At 38.3% G+C, this 17,535-nt stretch overlaps 2 protein-coding genes across 2 annotated transcripts; one reads left to right on the forward strand and one right to left on the reverse strand.

Annotated features, from left to right (window-relative positions):
- The first annotated feature begins 2,288 nt into the window (after positions 1 to 2,288).
- On the forward strand, positions 2,289 to 11,317 carry LOC107814805 (transcription initiation factor TFIID subunit 8-like). Its single transcript, XM_016640263.2, has 2 exons — positions 2,289 to 4,460; positions 11,199 to 11,317. Exon 1 carries the CDS (start codon positions 3,213 to 3,215, stop codon positions 4,311 to 4,313), a length of 1,101 nt encoding a protein of 366 aa, XP_016495749.1. The 5' UTR covers positions 2,289 to 3,212; the 3' UTR covers positions 4,314 to 4,460; positions 11,199 to 11,317.
- Positions 10,655 to 16,543, reverse strand: LOC107814804 (protein LONGIFOLIA 1-like). Its single transcript, XM_016640262.2, has 6 exons — positions 16,279 to 16,543; positions 15,694 to 15,851; positions 14,611 to 14,657; positions 12,631 to 14,511; positions 12,402 to 12,555; positions 10,655 to 11,720 (listed from the first exon to the last, which is right to left on the reverse strand). Exons 2-6 carry the CDS (start codon positions 15,839 to 15,841, stop codon positions 10,792 to 10,794), a joined length of 3,159 nt encoding a protein of 1,052 aa, XP_016495748.2. The 5' UTR covers positions 15,842 to 15,851; positions 16,279 to 16,543; the 3' UTR covers positions 10,655 to 10,791.
- Between the last annotated feature and the right edge of the window lie 992 nt (positions 16,544 to 17,535).

Raw genomic sequence — 17,535 nt, forward strand, 5'->3', positions numbered from 1 at the left:
AAATTGATTCCTTGCTAGTGGTAGTTCTCATCTTGTTTGTGCTTGAAGAATTTGGAGCTTGATGCTATTATGTTGTGAAGGTTAGAGTTTGGTTCAATATAAGTATGGATTTTGAATTGATAAAGTATATGTATTAAAGTGCTTAGGGAGGTATAGTCACTATATCCAAATATATCCTACCCGCCCCGTAACCTACATTACAACCAAATAAAGTTCTACTTGATCTTTGACTGAGTGAGCTCGAATTAGTAGAGTATTACATTACAGGCAAGCCTATGGTACGTCTTCTGTGGCACATAAATCTTAATTCTGAAAGTGAATGAATTCTTTCTATCTTGAGTTCCTATTTGTTCTTGAACTTTGTTGTGTGTGAAACTAATCTCTGTTGTTTGTGTGAGGGCACATGACTTGTGAAGGAAAGGTAATGTCTTTGGCTCTGTGTTAGAGTAAGTGAGCAGGTTTTTTTAAAAATACGTGGTGCTTGCGAGTTGAGTCTTGAGGTTAGGATGTTATGGTATGGTGCTTAGTGTGCTTTAATTATTCTTGGCAGGATGAGTTAGGAGAGTTGCTTGAAAATGTCGTCTCTATTTGAAGTGTAGTTTGATTGCTCGGGGACGAGTAATAGTTTAAGTGCGGGGTGTTGATGGCAGGTTAGGAACTCGTATTTTGGCTTTATTTTACACTATAATTACTACACTTTAAATGTATTTGAGACTAATTATTAGTACTTGGAACTTATTATGTATGTTATGTTGTATATGATATGATTTTGAGTGAATAAGAAAGTTTGAAGCTAAAATAGATGATTTGGAGTTTTGAAGTCTGAGTAGAAGCCCAAGAAATTAAGTCGGGATCATGTTCTGGGGTCGAAGACCAAGTCTAGATATCAAAAAAAAAAATTACTCTAAGAAAAATGTACTACCGCCCCATGTCATGTGCCGCAGGGCACGGGTTGCTAGTGCAAAATTTCTGCAGAGTGAAAAAAAATAGGCCTCGGAACTTGCCCACTAATGCGGCGCATGGTGCGCCGCCCGGGGCATCGCGGTAGTGTAATTTTTCGTCCAACTTTTTCCACTTCGGCTCAGTAAGGTAGTTTCATCCGAGCCCATTCCTACATAGTATAAATACACCAAAAATGCGATTTTTTAAAAACGTTTGACCTACGGAAGATCGAAAGAGCTTTGGAGACTCTAAGGCACAAGGATTCATCATTCTTTCCTCAACTCAACACCCGAGTTTGAATTGAATTCATGTTTTCTTATTCTTCAACTCTATCTGTGATTACTTCCTCCATGATGGAGTAATTTACTTTAGAGTTTGACGGATATGATGTTTTGATTGATATTTATAGATTTTAACTCTAGTATTTTGCATGAATTCGTTTATGGAGCTTTGAATTGATTGCAATTTTGTTCACCGAATTATGTAATCGAAAGAGGAATATTTTGGGTGATTATCTTTGCACTATTTCGTTTGGTTTAATTCATTGATTCTTTTAAGTAATCAAAAGAGCTTGCTGAATTGTTGATTAAATCAAGTTAGGAGAATATTCGAGAGACATTTTCCTAAAGACTAGTCCATTAACGTGTTCTTGCATATCTTCACAGTGCTTTATATTAGTTTACCTCATAGAGTTCATATTTAATCGAGAGAGGAGTCTTGGCTATACGATTGAACTAATCATCGAGTGAATTCATAGAATCATTAGAACATTAGAGGGAATTGAACTGGAGTTAGATCCCGAATAACGATTTTGCTCCTATCTAGTCACGACCCTTATTTTGATTATTTCAGTGTTGCTCAAATCTTGTCTTTTCGTGATCAATTGTTAATTGTTGTAGTTTTAATAATTACTTTAGTTCATAATCATTCCAACCAAAGTGTTAATTATCCTGAATAGTAATAACTCATAAGTTATTTGAACATTATTTAAATTAAATACTTGTGAACACGATAATTATACTATACTATCTTTGATTAGCGAATATAAATTTTCTTCTATGTTTTGCGCTCATCAATAATTTTGAATAGTCAGTATTTTTCATGAATATGTTTTGAACACGTATCGAATGTCAAAATAAAATACCGGAATAGGAGAACCGGAGTATTAGATTGAAAAAGTAAAGATGTCTATCGGGCAATTTTACCTTTTTAAATGTGAAATTTTTTGTTTAAAAATTAATGTACGAATTTACATAAAAAACTAATATACGTGTCAGATAAAGGGAGTAGGTTCACCGGCTCTCAACGGAGTTAACATAAACCCGAGTTTATTAAAGCGGGTCAATGACCTACTACTTGTATTCCCTTTTGCTTCACTGAACCGCTCCTCTCTCGATCTCACGCTTTCTTCTTTATAGGGTTTTTGCAAGGTTTTAGAAAGTTTCCCAAATTTGAAATTCTTCAGTCTGACTTGAGCTGAAGCTTTTTCTGGCTACAAAACCCTAGACTTTATTACGGGTAAGCCCTCAATATTTGTACAATTTGATTTACATATCTGGTTAGATTGATTTAGTTCTTTGTGTACTTTGTTTAAACCTTCTTCATACTGTTAAAGATTCAAGATTGAAGATGGGGTTCTACTGAAAAAAGTGAAAAATTTACATTTCTTGAAACTTTTGGGGGAATTGTATGTTTGAGAAATTGAGGGACTTTAGGTTTTGTATGCTGTTAAAAAATTGAAGATTGAAGGTGGGTTTCTGCTGAAAAATGTGGAAATTGTGATATTTTAGGGAATTTTGAGTTCTGAGTTATGTGAAAGAGACTAGGGTATTGTATACTGTTTGAATCTTCTTTTTACTGTTAAAGATTGAAGCGAGTTCTACTGGAACATACATCTTCGGGAAGTGTTGGGGCAGTGGTGATATTTTTGGGAAATTTGAGTTCTGAGTTATGCGAGAGAGACTAGGTTTTGTATACTGTTCGAATCCTTATTATTATACTGTTAGAGATTGAAGACTGAAGGTGTTTTTCTACTGAAGAGTACATTTCTGGAATGTTTTTGGGAAGTGGTGAGATTTTTAGGAATTTTGAGTTCTGAGTTATGTCAGAGAGTCCTGGATTTTGTATACTGTCTGAAGCTTCTTTTTACTGTTAAAAGATTGAAGATTGAAGGTCGGCTTCTGCTGAAAAATACATTTCTAGAAGATTTTGGGAAATTGGTGGTAATTTTGGAAAGTTGAGTTCGAGTTAAGTGATATGAGGTTTTGAATATGAACGATGGAGGCGGGGAGAATGTGGAAGACAGTGGCAAAAAGAAGAAATCAGGGGTCAATGCATTTTCCCAGGCTATTGCTAGAATTGTCATTGCACAGATATGTGAGAGTGTAGGGTTTCAGGGTTTTCAGCATTCTGCATTGGATGCGCTCTCAGATGTGGCGGTCCGGTATGTTCGAGAAGTAGGGAAGACAGCTGATTTGTATGCGAATTTAGCTGGCAGGAGTCAGGGAAATGTGTTTGATGTGATTCAAGGATTGGAAGATTTGGGTTCCGTCCAGGGTTTTTCTGGTGCTTCAGATGTCAATCGCTGCCTTTTTAGTTCCGGGACGATCAGAGAACTAATTAGACATGTTAATGAGGCTGAGGAAAACCCCTTTGCGTATTCTATTCCCGGTTTTCCAGTTGTCAAGGATGTGAAACGAAACCCTAGCTTTGTACAAGCTGGAGAAAGCCCCCCAGAGCACGTGCCTTCTTGGTTACCAGTGTTCCCAGACTCAGAAAGCTACTCAAATTTGAATTCAGCAGAGAAGAAAGACAGTGATTGTAGAAACAGTAAGGTTGAGCAAGTTGAAGAGCTGAGAAATGCAGACAAGCCTTTGGTGCCAGGGAGTGGCTTAGGAGCTTCTGTAGCTATTAGTCAGGAAAATCCTTCCAAGGCTAAAAGAGTAATTCAATGTAATCCGTTTCTTGCCCCACCTCTGCACTTCGGGGAGAAGGAAGTGTCTCAAGTTTCTGTTCCTGTTAGACTTTCCGATGAGGCCTTGGTTCAGCCTCAAAATCATGCAGCAATGGAGAACCAAGCTTGTATGTTAGAGACATTTGCACCAGCCAATGAAGCAGTCAAGGCTACTCCAGTGGACATTGAAGATGGCAGGAATAACATTCTATTAAACACCAAATCCCCTCTACAATTTAGATTGAGAAGGAGCGGAAAACCATTAGGTAAGGCAGTTGGTCTTCTGGATAAGGACCATGAGAACTTTGCATCTCCTCTTTGTGGTGAAAATGGAAAAGATGATAAGAAGAGGAGGGCGGAACAGATCCTTAAAGAATCTGAATCTGAATCTGATATGCAGGATTTGCCTCACTTGTAAATTAGGAATCATTACTTAGAACTTGTATACTAGTTTAGCAAACTGGTGGCAGTTGCTGGTTCCTAGGTTATCAAAGTTAGGGGCCTAGAATTGTCTGTGCTTGGATCATACAGACTGCTAGAGTGGTAATTTTCACACTTTTTTGAGGTATGTAGTGTCAGTAATATTTTGCACTTTTGTAGTACTATTGAAGTATCCATTTTTCTTTTCTGGTGTGATCTTTCTTGCCGCTCAACAGTATATTGTGTGTTAAATGGACATTAAATCATCCCCCTGCTTCACTTCTGGTGCACTATATTTTTTTGTTCCCTTTCTGTGTCCTCTTTAAAAAGAATTTCCACCTACAGTTTGCAATACAAATCTAAATCTCCAAACTAAAAGAAAAAGATGACATACTCAGGTGGGAGAGGAAAGAGAGAATATAATAGAAAGGCTTGCTCATTTTAAATTTCTGCAGCATTTTAGGCGTATTCTTCCTTTTCTGGGGAATTGCAGGTTGTTGCATATAGTAAGAGAAATTGTGTAATTGGCGTTGATGATCCCTGATTGTGTACAGCTATCTAGAAAACCAAATAAGTTTGAACTTTGTGAACTATGTTGCCAGTGGGTAATTAAAAAGTCTTGGAATATAATATCATCTCAATTCCTCTGGCTAGTCTGATTTGTAGGTTTTATTGCATAGTTTGATGCTGGTGTTTCACTTGATATACATGTTATGTGTAGATCAAAGCACTACTTCTTTCTTCCCTCCCTTCTGTCAATGAGCCGTAACAGTGACTACAGTGCACCTATAAACAAATGTGACGACATTATGTAAGCAACAATTAAACATGACAAACATTCCGGACATAGTATTTGTTATTATTGTTTAACATTGCACACTTATTGTATAAGTTTAAACTAATACAGTATGTGTGCAACGTTAAACAATAATATGTTAAACACTGATAGATGTCATGGAATCTTTGTAAGAAGAACAAGGGTATAATTGCTCTTCTTAGTAGAATTGGATTTCAGCGCAAGCTTGGTGTTGTTTATATATAATACTTGTTACCATTCTCAAAAAAGCATATTATATTAGTTAAACAGATGCTTACTCTCTTTCAGTCAATAGGTGCCAAGCACTTGTCTTTTGAGTAAGTTCTTTTAAATTATTTGGCAATTTGTGAAGTTTTTGGTTTAAATTAAGGATTTGAGACCTCTAATATAAGACTCTGTAAGTGAGATATGAAGTTCAAATTTTGGCTTTATATGATGAGAAGCATTATGCATGTGTCATACTGCTTATGTGGCACCTGTACCTTTTCTCATGTTACCTTATTCCCTTTACACTTTGGTGGATTGTCATAAACCATCTGTCTTCACTCGTACGTGCAATAATGTCTGCGAAGTTCTGTTGGCCACTCAGTTATTTCTATGTAAAGAGAGGATGAGAGAGAGGATGTATTGCAACTGTATTGAAGTCTCGATTGCTCATTCATGTTATAAGATCAGGTATGCATCTAATGTCACTAAGCCATCTTGGTTTGAAGTCCACTATACCTTATGGCCTACTTTATGTTATTTTGCCTTTGACCCAACAAATGATGTTTTTGGGTTTACTATTGCCAGTAATGCCTATAGTTTTATTTTTTTCTGCTGTCTCAAAATTTTGTTCCACATTCTGTCCCCTTGAATGGCATCTTTTGCGCACAAAGTTAGGGACTGTAGGTCGCAAATGACCTGGGGATGAGGTTTTCCTCTCTGTTTAACGTTGTATGTTAACAGTTGAACTGCAGAGGTAGGAAAATCAAGCACCTTGAGGACTTGGAAAAGAAAAGGTTCTCCTCCACATAAAAGACCTAATTAACCTTTTCTGGTTCTGGCTATTTATTCAAGGACCACTGTTTTTTAGAGATGTTGATGGGAATATCACACTCATTATTGAGACCTCACTCATAGTCGGATTCAGCTATCTATGGTGGTGCTAATCGAACTTATTTGTTTCTTAAACGTAAGACCTGTCTGTGTTTGCTGGCCTCTCTCCACTGACTTGCTGGATTTTCCCGCTGATTGTTTCCCTAGTTTAAAATCTTGTGCTTATAAATTGTGAAGACCTTCTACTTAGAGGTGTGTATATCTATTTTGGAACTCTCAAATGTGGGGACTTCCACCAAAGCATGAATGATTTGTATCTCATGTTTCGCCTCCCAGAGCATGTGCCTGCTTGGTTACCCATGTACTCAGAGAGCTACTCAAATTTGAATTCAGCAGAGAAGAAAGACAGTGATAGTAGAAACAGTAAGATACCTAATTGACCTTTTCTGGTTCTGGTTATATATTCAAGGGCCAAGTTTTTCTCGGAGATTTTGATGGGAATACTACATTCCTTGTAGAGACCTCACTGATAGTCGGATTCAGCTATCTTTCTGGTGCTGATCAGACTAGTTTTCTTAAATGTAAAACCTATCTGTGTTGGCTGGCCTCTCTCCAATTGCCAGCTTCTCCTGCTGATTGGTTTCCTAGTTCAGATTTTTTACAGCAACAACAATAACATACCTAATATAATTCCACAAGTGGGGTCTGGGGAAGGTAGTGTATACACTGTACACAACCTTACCCTACCTTGTGCACGCAGAGTTCCTAGTTCAAAGTTTTGTGCTTATAAAATGTGAAATCCTTCTGTTTTGAGGTTCAATCTGTTTTGAAACTCTCAAATGATGGGGGCCTGCCCAAATCATGAAATGTTATCTCAAACTGTCCCAAGACTTGCTAGTATTTTACTTAGGGTTATATGCTTCAAATCATGTAGATTTTAAATTATACACGGGCAAAGCATTTGAAATAATCCATAATAACATCTTTTGGATTTATATTTTCAAGAAAAAAATGATTACTTTCATGGGAGATTAAAGCCGTCATGCATCAAGATATGTTAGTGCTAAAAGGTAACTTAAACAGGAGGGCTTAACTTCAACAGGAGGCCCAACGAGTTTGGGCCAACTCTATGACTTAAGCGTGTGATTCTGCTTGAGCGTGTGAGTGGGAATAACTGTGTCCAAGCGTTCCCTAGAATTTTATTTTGGGTTATAGAGATTGTGAGGAAGAGGAGGAAGAGGGTTGTGTATGGTCAACCTAGGATCAGGTGTGGTGCCTTGACTTTAACAAAGTGCAGGAGTTGGGGCAGAAGGTGATGGCTATGGGAGCCTGGAGGAGCAGTGGGGACGCGAGCTGTATGTGGACCATGACAGCGGAGTGTATTAGATTAGCTGCGAGAGAGGTGTTAGGGGTCTCGAAGGGTTTCTCTGGCGGTCACAAAGGTGACTGGTGGTGGAGTGAGGAGGTACAAGAGAATGTGGAAGCTAAGAAAGCGGTGTACTTGAAGCTTGTAGAGAGCATGGACGAGGAGGCAAAGGAGAATGGACAAGGAGGGGGTATATGAGGGGTAAGAAGGAGGCGAAGTTAGCGGTTACGGCGGCTAAGATTGCGGCGTTTGGGCGTCTGTAGGATGAGCTTGGGGCCAAAGGCGGGGACAAGAAGTTATACAGGCTAGCCAAGGTGAGAGAGAGAGGAAGGCACATGATCTGGATCAAGTTAAGTGCATCAAAGATGAGGAAAGTAGAGTTTTGATGGAAGAGGCTCAGATTAGACGAAGATGGCAGACATATTTCTATAAACTCCTAAATGAAGAGGGTGATAAGAATATTGTGCTGGGCGATTTGGAGCACTCCGAGGATCGCCGGGATTTCGGGTATTGTAGGCGCATAAGAGTAAAGGAGGTCGAGGGGGCTATGCGCAAGATGCACAAGGGTAGAGCAACCGGGCCAAACGAAATCCCTGTGGAATTTTGGAAGAATGCGGGTAGGGCAGGTTTGGAGTGGCTCACTAGGCTGTTCAATGTCATTTTTAGGACGAAAAAGATGTCCGAAGAATGGAGGTGGAGTACGATGATTCCGTTATATAAGAACAAGGGCGATATACAAAGTTACAATAATTATAGGGGGATTAAGCTGCTTAGCCATACGATGAAAGTTTGGGAGAGGGTGAGGAGCAGTGTGTCCATTTCTGAGAACCATTTTGGTTTCATGCTGGGGCGTTCGACTATGGAAGCTATTCATCTGGTGAGGAGATTGGTGGAGCGGTATAGAGAGATGAAGAAGGACTTGCATATGGTGTTCATTGACCTAGAAAAAGCTTATGACAAGGTCCTGATAGAGGTGCTTGGAAGCTAAAGGAGTCCCAGTAGCCTATATTAAGGTGATTAAGGACATGTATGATGGAGCTAAGACTCGGGTTAGGACGGTGGGAGGAGACTCAGAACACTTTTTGGTTGTGATGGGGTTGCACCGGGGATCAACTCTTAGCCCATTTCTATTTTCCTTGGCGACGGACGCATTGACGCGACACATTCAAGGAGATGGGCCATGGTGTATGTTATTTGCTGGTGACATAGTTCTGATTGATGAGATACAGGGTGGTGTTAATGAGAGGCTGGAGGTTTGGAGGCAAACCCTAGAGTCTAATGAATTCAAGTTAAGCAGGACCAAGACGGAATACTTGGAGTGCAAGTTCAACAACGATACCCAGGAAGCAGACATGGAGGTGATGCTTGATACACAAGTTATCTCCAAGAGAGGTAGTTTCAAATATCTTGGATCTATAATACAAGGTAACAGGGAGATTGATGAGGATGTCACGCACCGTATCGGAGCTGGATGGATGAAGTGGAGGCTCGCTTCCGGTGTCTTGTGTGATAAAAATGTACCGCTGAGACTTAAAGGTAAGTTCTACAAGGTTGTAGTTAGACCGACTATGTTGTATGGCGCAGAGTGTTGGCCGATCAAGAACACTCATGTCCAGAAGGTAAAAGTAGCTGAGATGAGGATGTTAAGGTGGATGTCTGGGCATACCAGGTTGGATAAGATTAGGAATGAAGTTATTCGGGATTAGGTGGGAGTGGCTTCTGTGGAGGAAAAGATGCGTGAGGCGAGGTTGAGATGGTTCGGGCATGTTAAGAGGAGAAGTATAGAAGCACCGGTCAGAAGGTGCGAGAGGTTAGCCTCAGTGGGTATCAGGAGGGGTAGAGGTAGGCCTAATAAGTCTTGGGACGAGGTTATTAGGCGGGACATGGCGCAACTGGAGTTGACTGAGGACATGGCCCTAGATAGCAAGGTGTGGATGCCGAGGATTAGGGTAGAAAGCTAGTAAGTAGTCGAGCGCATCTCTTTGTCTTTCCCAGTTCGCTAGCATTAGCGTTAGTATGTTATCGTTTTATTCATAGATTGCTATTATTACCTAGAGTTTAACTGCTTTCTTGGCTTCAGTATTTTTATCTTATTGTTATTCCTTCTTGTTGCCATTACTTTTGTCATCCGTTCTCCAGCCGAGGGTATATCAGAAATAACCCCTCTGTCCTTCTAGGAGTAGGGGTAATGTTGCGTACATCTCACACTCCCCAGACCTCATTTGTGGGAAAATACTGGGCTTGTTGTTGTTGTATGTTTCAAATCCTTCAGCTTTTAAATGAAACATAGTCAAGCATTTGAAATAAATCCAAAATAACGGCTCTTGGGTTTATATTTTGAAATCCAACTAAAAGTATATCCCAACGGGTACAAAAGTTGGGATTGCGTATTTGAAATTACTATAGAGCCAACTTCCTCCATCTCAGCATGCCCTTAATTATTTTTTTGATAGCTATAGTGTACTTCGACTAGTTCCACGGGGTACCTGCTACTCAACAATGCCTTTATATTATTGGACTGTTGTAGAGATGTTGGGATCCTTCCTCAAGCTAATTTACGTATTATGTTTCTGCATCCTTACTCAAGCTAATTGAAGTATTATGTTTCTGCATATGCAAAATCTGAGCCAGTGTGAAGTAGCACTATTTATCCAAATCATGGCGGATGTTCTATTGTTTTCTCTTAAGTTTTACCTAATTGAATTAATTGATTAATATCTTGATCGATTACTTCTGAAAAGTTAAAAGGGATAATCGGACTGTGAATATAGCTTGTTTGGCCAAGCTTCAAAAATCAACTTATTTTGAAAAATGTTTGTTCTCAAAAGTACTTTTGGTGAGAAACTGTTTGTATTTGGTTAATTAATTTGAAAAGCACTTCTGAGCAGCAATTAGTTTTTGGCCAAGTTTTTAAAAAATGCTAAGTATATTCTTCTTAAAAGTGCTTTTCAAAAAAGTGTTTTTGAGGAGAAGCTACTTTTTTTCTGCTCCTCCAAAACTGCTTCTGCTTCTACTCAAAAACACTTTTTTTTTCTTTTAAAAGCTTGGTCAAACACTTCAACTTTGAAAAAAGCACCTTTTTTGTTAAAAAAAAAAAGTGGTTTTGGCTTTGGAGAAGTTTGGCCAAACATGCTAATAGTATCCTTTACATTCCATACAGTTCATGCCTCAAATATTTCCTCGTACATAACCAACACGATCTTATGAAGAGTAAGAAAAAAAGCAGGGAAGCTTGAGAATTTACTCAGTATATAGTTATCGACAACGCTGTCTTGGTGTTTTATGCTGTTCGGTAGTCATATCACTAATGATTTCTCTAATCAGGTCTTTAAATATTAAGCGCTCAACATCCAATACCAACAGTGGGATCTCATTGTGATGATTTGTCCAATCTTCTGATTGATGCATCATATCTTTATTTAGAATGCTGATCAATTCATCATCTTCAGAGTCCATGCTAACATCTCTTTTAGAATTGAAATGGTCTATCTCTGACTTAAGTTCTTTCAGAAGCTGCATTGCATTCCAACACTTTCTCTGCATTAAATTGTTATCTGAACCTAGTTTGCGGACAAGAATCTCATTGACGGTGTCAAATATGATTTTCCTACTTGTCTTATGATCAAATTTTATCTGAGCAATCTCTTCACTGTGTTCTTCAGTTGCTAGCAAACTGCTTTCCTCAGTCTGCTCTACGATGTCGAACAACTTTGGGTTGATCAAATGGCTGGGTGAGTGAAGCTGAATGGTTGTGGACATGGAGGCCACATCTTTTAGAAGGCCAGATGACAGTAGTATCTTAGTAATGTATCTGTGGTCTGGATCGTGGTTCTGGCATAAGGATGTGGAGGCCACATCTTTTAGAAGGCCAGATGACAGTAGTATCTTAGTAATGTATCTGTGGTCTGGATCGTGGTTCTGGCATAAGGATGTGGAGGCCACATCTTTTAGAAGGCCAGATGACAGTAGTATCATAGTAATGTATCTGTGGTCTGGATCGTGGTTCTGGCATAAGGGTGCAAGTTGATCCATGTTTGCTTCGTGGATGGTGGAGTTTGGTTTTTTGAGTTCATGAACCAATTCATCCTTGCTTTCTAATATCTTATGGTTGGACTCGATGTCAAGGTCAAGTCTGGTCCTGTAAGGTGAATGATCTAGGTCATCTCGACACCAAACATCCGGACCTGCAAAACCATCATCTGTTAAGGTGGAAATGGACAGAGAAGATTATTAGTAGTCAAGTCATGCTTCAACACCAAATTCAATTCTAGCAAAACTCTTTCTGCAGGTGACGTTCTTCCATCTGTTTATTTTCTTAATAATAAAATAAATTTCCTGCCCTTTTTCTTCTTTTAAATTTTCTGATAATATGAATAAGGGAATCTAAACATGTTCAAGTGTAATCATAGGGACTTGTTCTCGTCCAAGTTATGTGCCTCAGTCACATAAGTGGCCTCCAATTTGTGGCTAAGATTATTAATATTCTATGTGGTACTCATTATCTCTTGGCATGTGAACATATGCATAACTCCTTTAGGTGCTATTTTCTAAGTTAAGTTTAATTAGCCCTAATAAAATGATGACGGTCACTAAGAATTACATAATGATGTTAAACTAAAGGTGGAGCTGAGACATGCAGTTTAGAGAAAGAAATAGAACGAAACAAGCCTTACTTTCCAGAGTGCAGTATCCAAGTTGTCATCTGTGAACTAAGCCATATATAATTTCCTTTTCCTTTTGTTTCAAGTGATATATTGAACTCTGCTATTGTGCTTTATGTTCCTCCATATAGTGCTTTTTCCTGGACACTATGATTATCTCTAGTTTGCATCTAAAACAGATGATTTAGAGAAATAGAATGATACCTCTAAAAGCAGTCACAACGTTCTTCTTGACTGGAGATGGTGAATCTCCGACATAGAATATAGCATTAAGCACTGAGACATGACTTAGTTGTTCAACTGTTGCTATTGCAAGTTCATTCGTTGGTGTGTCTTCACTAAGCCTCAATGTGTCACCCTGGACCGTGTCAAAGTCAACGTCAGCAAGTGTTCATACATAGAAAAACAGATGTAAAAATTGGAAGTCACTTACTCTTTCTTTATTGTCCTCTTGCCTCTTAGCATCAATCTGGAAGGAACAATTTGTGCTTGCTTCTGTTTCTGCATGTGACTCCAAACTGTTGTTGATTTCCGTTAGAACAGAAACTGCACCAGCATGCTCACTTAAATTTCTTTTGTAACTGCTGATTTCAGTTAGATCATCAGTTTGTTGCATATTGCTAGGTTTTGCTTTCTGATTCCTTTTTGAAGACCCTAGTTCTTTAATTTGCTTAATTGATTGCCTTTTAACCTTGCTGGTTCCTGATGATTGAATGGTCTGACAAGCTTGTTTGTCCATGCACTGTTGCTTCTGCTGTAGTCTTGGACTTAAAGTTCCATAATTCTTTCCTAGTACAGGACTGGAAGTTCCTTCCCTTTGTTGACAAGAGGTTGTTTGCACTGCCTTTAATGTTCTTCCTTTAGTCTTCTTATCTGGGGAAGGAAGATAACGGCCAGAGCACGTGGCATTGTACGTTCTAGGTGTCATACCTTTGGATGTTTGCTTGTCAACTGTGTCATCTTTGTTATATACAAGCTCTTGAGTGTAAATTTCTTGAAATTTGGAGACATTTGCAGTTGGGGCAGCGGAACTTGCGAGTCTGATTTTATCATTTTGTTCGGCTGGTTTTGGTGTCAAATTTGACGATTCTGATCTTTTTGGTGGGTAAGTCACCTTTTTAGTTAGTGATGGTGGGCTACGTTGCTTCCTCTGCTGCACTGATTGCAACTCAGCATCAGATGCCTGCGGAGCTCTTTGGCCTTCTAACCTTTCTCTTGTCTTCTGCATTGCCTGAAGTGTCTGTTTCAGAGCGCTGAGATCACTCCCAGCCCTTCTGAACTCTAGTTCTATTGTCCTTTTCTCAATTTCGCAATAAACAGAGTAAGAAAGGTGTGGACTCTGTGGTGAAGCTTCCATATCCTTGTATCTGACAGATGTTTTTTTGGAGGCTCGACTGGCCTCTTGTTGCCTCCAGCTAGCAGATTCTTGTGGAAGCCCTGAAGATGAGGCAGATCTCATGATTGAGTTGGTGGATTTCATCTGCGGAGAGGCAAAATCCCATTTCAAAATCTGTGGTGACATGGTAACTTGATTTGTCTTGCTCTTTCGAGCTGATCTTGTTGATATAAAAATAGAATCCTTAGCCGAGGAAGTGTTAGGTGTCACAATCTCAGTATCAGTTGAGGGAACAGGATTTGGAAAAGGTTCCAACCCCATTAGCTTTGCTACAATGCTGGAAGATCGATTACGACATTGCAGTTCTTGATCCCCTAAAAGAAAATTTGATCTGGATTCAGAGGCTGATCTCCTCAAGGACTGTTGTCTGCTGTCCAGTGACAATCTAGGAAGATCTTTTAGCTTCATCATAGACTGCATCGTTTCTGTTGACTCTCTTCCATCACATGAGAAACAAGGACGGTCCTTTGGTGCACACTGTAGGAAACCAACTTTATCTTCCTCTGCGTTCCAATGTGCTTCACAAAGCTTTGCAGGACCACGTGCTGTTCCACTGGATGCCTTCCCATAATTCGAGTGCTGAAGAGGCCTCGGAGAATCTATGTGCTTCATCACGCGGACTCTACCTTCTACTTTAGCAACAGTTTTTACAGATAAACTGCGGGTGTCCCTGTACATTGAGTCCTTAACTACATCTCGGAGATCAGGAGAGTGTCGACCTGAATGAGAAAGACTTGATTGCTTGGCTGGTAGGATTTGTGAAGGAGATTCTGATAAGTTACTTAGAGAACGACAAAGTGGCGCTTGTTGTACTCTTTTGTTGTCCTGCAGTGTTGAAGAAGTAGATGGACTTAAAAAAGAGCAGGAGGAGGCTTTCAATGTGTCGTTTGAGGGCAACTCTCTTGCTGTGATAGCTTCCTGCAGTTTCCGATCACACCATTAAGTCTTTATAGGTTGATTTAGAGATGCTTGGATGAATGATTAGTTCAAGATTAAACCATTTGTTCAAAATCTTACTATTTCAATTTCTGTTGCATATTTGGCTGCCATATCGTTCATCGCACCTTCAAGATAGAACAACCAACAGTGAGATTCTCTTCACGTAATGCAGATAAGATTCAACTTCTACACTATACAAAGTTACTTGTTGTAGGTCATTTTAGTCTGATGTTGTAATAGAGTTATATATTGCCAGTGCGCAGAAGTTGAACTCATTCAAGTAAACGGTCTAGTTAATTTGAGCGAATTTCATGAAGATGCACTGCGTTAAAATAAGTTGAATCACAGATATTAAAATGATACCACAGGGTGCAAACCCAGTAGAGAGAAAAACTGCACAAGAGTGTCACGAGAGAAGGAATAACTTTGAGTTCTATGTAAAGGTAACTATGTATGTTAAAAATAATAATAATTTGTAAGATAAGTTAGCGCGGAAAGATATTTACACTGCCATGTATACAACTTAAAATTAGTCGTGTAATTTGCACTCATTAACTTAAAATTAGATAAAATGTCAATAATTTTAGAGGTGGATACAACCTTATAACACCGGATTCATCTGAATCTAACATTTTCGATATGAAATATAAATTTATATGTAAAAATTCATTAAAATTATAATGAATAATATATAGGTTTGCACCCATAATTTAAAAATATAATAAGTTCAATGTTAAGAGTCTTAACGGTTAAAATTGTAGTGTTTAGATTTTGAATCCCCCTCTAAATGTTCTATTGTGCTTTAGATTATTACTGGTAACAATTATCCACGTTTCTTTAACATGTTTTTATTCACAAAAATATCACTCTTTAGTTATTCGACAAGAGGGGTTGCTGAGATGGTCAGCACTCCCCACCTACAATCTCAGGGTTGTAAGCTCGAGTCATCAAAGGAGCAATAGCTCAACAAAGGAGATTAAAGGGGAGGGGAATAAAAGATAGAAAAAAAAACTCTGGAGTCGTTCTATGAAGACAGTTGTTGCAAAGGAGAGAAACGTCCAAATGACTTATAAATTTAAGAGGCATTTGGTATTGTTTTATTCTTCACTTGCAAGAAGAGTGAATATGCTATATGCCTATATCAGTGGTGAGGAAAAGAACCTGAGAATAGTAGCCTTTTGTGATTTTGAGCGTAGAGACGTCGGAAATGGTGTGTGTCAAATAGCTGAAAAAACCCATTAATACAACCAATCTGCTTCTGCACATGACTATTTTCGTCTGCCAAGGAAGATACTATTCTTGCAGACATTTCTCAAAGCCTGCAAAGGAATTAAACATTATATATAATCTTAGTGTTAGACACTGCAACTTCGGTTATCTTCTATTCCTGGTGTCCTTTCATATACAAAACAAGTGCAGAATGTTATATAATTCATCACATTGGAGGCAAAAGTTGTACGCTTTTAAGAGTAAGAGGTGATAACTCATTTTATTGCATGCATTCATTTATTAGTTGCATGTCCCAAGAGGTAGTGGGGTGGGGGATACAGAATTTAGATTGTTGAAGTAGCGAAGCCAGAAATTTAATTCCAATAAGGGGATTTGAAAAAATGCAAAAATGCTATACTACATATTCAAATTTGTGCATTTAAAATTTTAAACTCTATATATATTTATATATTAGATAGCAAAACCGCAAAATCATGGTTGAATCCGTAACAGCATGAAGAAGTTGAGGAAACTCACCAGCGGAAATTAAAGAGGAGCTCTCTGATCAGCTAGAGAAATGAGGGCAACAAGAAAGATAAAGTCACAGTGATTCGGTACAAGGAGTGAACAGGGGTTGAATTATGTGAATTAAGGATGGAGAAACAAAATGCAGCCACGGACTGTAAGTTAGGAGGCGAATCTCCTGACCCAAGAAAAGATGTTTTAACTGTTTTCCCCAAATAACAAAAGAGTAGAATGTTTATTCTGCCAGCGAAAAAGCTGTTTTGTTTTTAGAGAGAGGGGGGGAGTGGGAAATATATACACATATATATATACACACACATAAGAGGAATAACTTAAATGACTTTAAACGAGAGAAAAGAGCGGCAAGGTATAGAGGCGGATCTAGAATTTAAACTTTATGAGTTTGACTATTCGAGTTCCTAGATTCATAACTTAATATTTGTTCATATTTACGTAAATTTCTTAGCACATATACAAGTTTTGAGCAAAAGTTATCTGGTCAGCTGAACTCATAACTTACTTTCATTCATGCAGGTAGGGGTGTTCGTCGGTCGGTACGGTACGGTATTTAGATATTTCGGTTCGGTATTTTCGGTATTCGATTTCGTAAAATGCTATACCAATACCGTAACTAATTAAATTCGGTATGGTTCGATTTTTCTCATTTCGGTTTCGGTTTATTCGGTTCGGTAACTTCGGTTTATTCGGTTTGAATACTAGCCAGTGCATAGAGTCATAGATGGTAATATTCTTAATTGAAGCACTCAAAAATACAAAACTAAAAACGTTTGTTGATAAAAGTTTTGTCCAAAATAAGCAAATACCGACCTAGAGAGAGAAAACTTAGAGAAATATCTTGTTACTTGTTTAGAGTTAATTGATAAACTTAGAGAATAAAGGAAAGTAAAATTTTAGATTTCTTATATTTATGTAATAATTAATAAAATGTGTATTGTGTAATACAATATACATTTCGGTACGGTATCAGTATTTCGGTATTTCATTTTAAAATACCAAATACCATACCTAATACCAATTTATTTTAAAACATAAACCAAATACCATACCGAATACCAAAATTTTCGATTTCGATATAATAATTCGGTATTTACCAAATTATGCACAGCCCTACATGTAGGGCATGCAATTTTTGGTGATGTGTCCCTAACTTTGATCTTTGGGTAAGAGCACAACTCATAAAAGGTGAGTTAAGTGCATGTTACAAGTTCAAAGAGTCACAAATAAAAACTTTATATTTAAACAAAGAAG

This window comes from Nicotiana tabacum, chromosome 14, assembly GCF_000715075.1.
Source record: "Nicotiana tabacum cultivar K326 chromosome 14, ASM71507v2, whole genome shotgun sequence".
Classification (NCBI taxonomy): Eukaryota; Viridiplantae; Streptophyta; class Magnoliopsida; order Solanales; family Solanaceae; genus Nicotiana; species Nicotiana tabacum.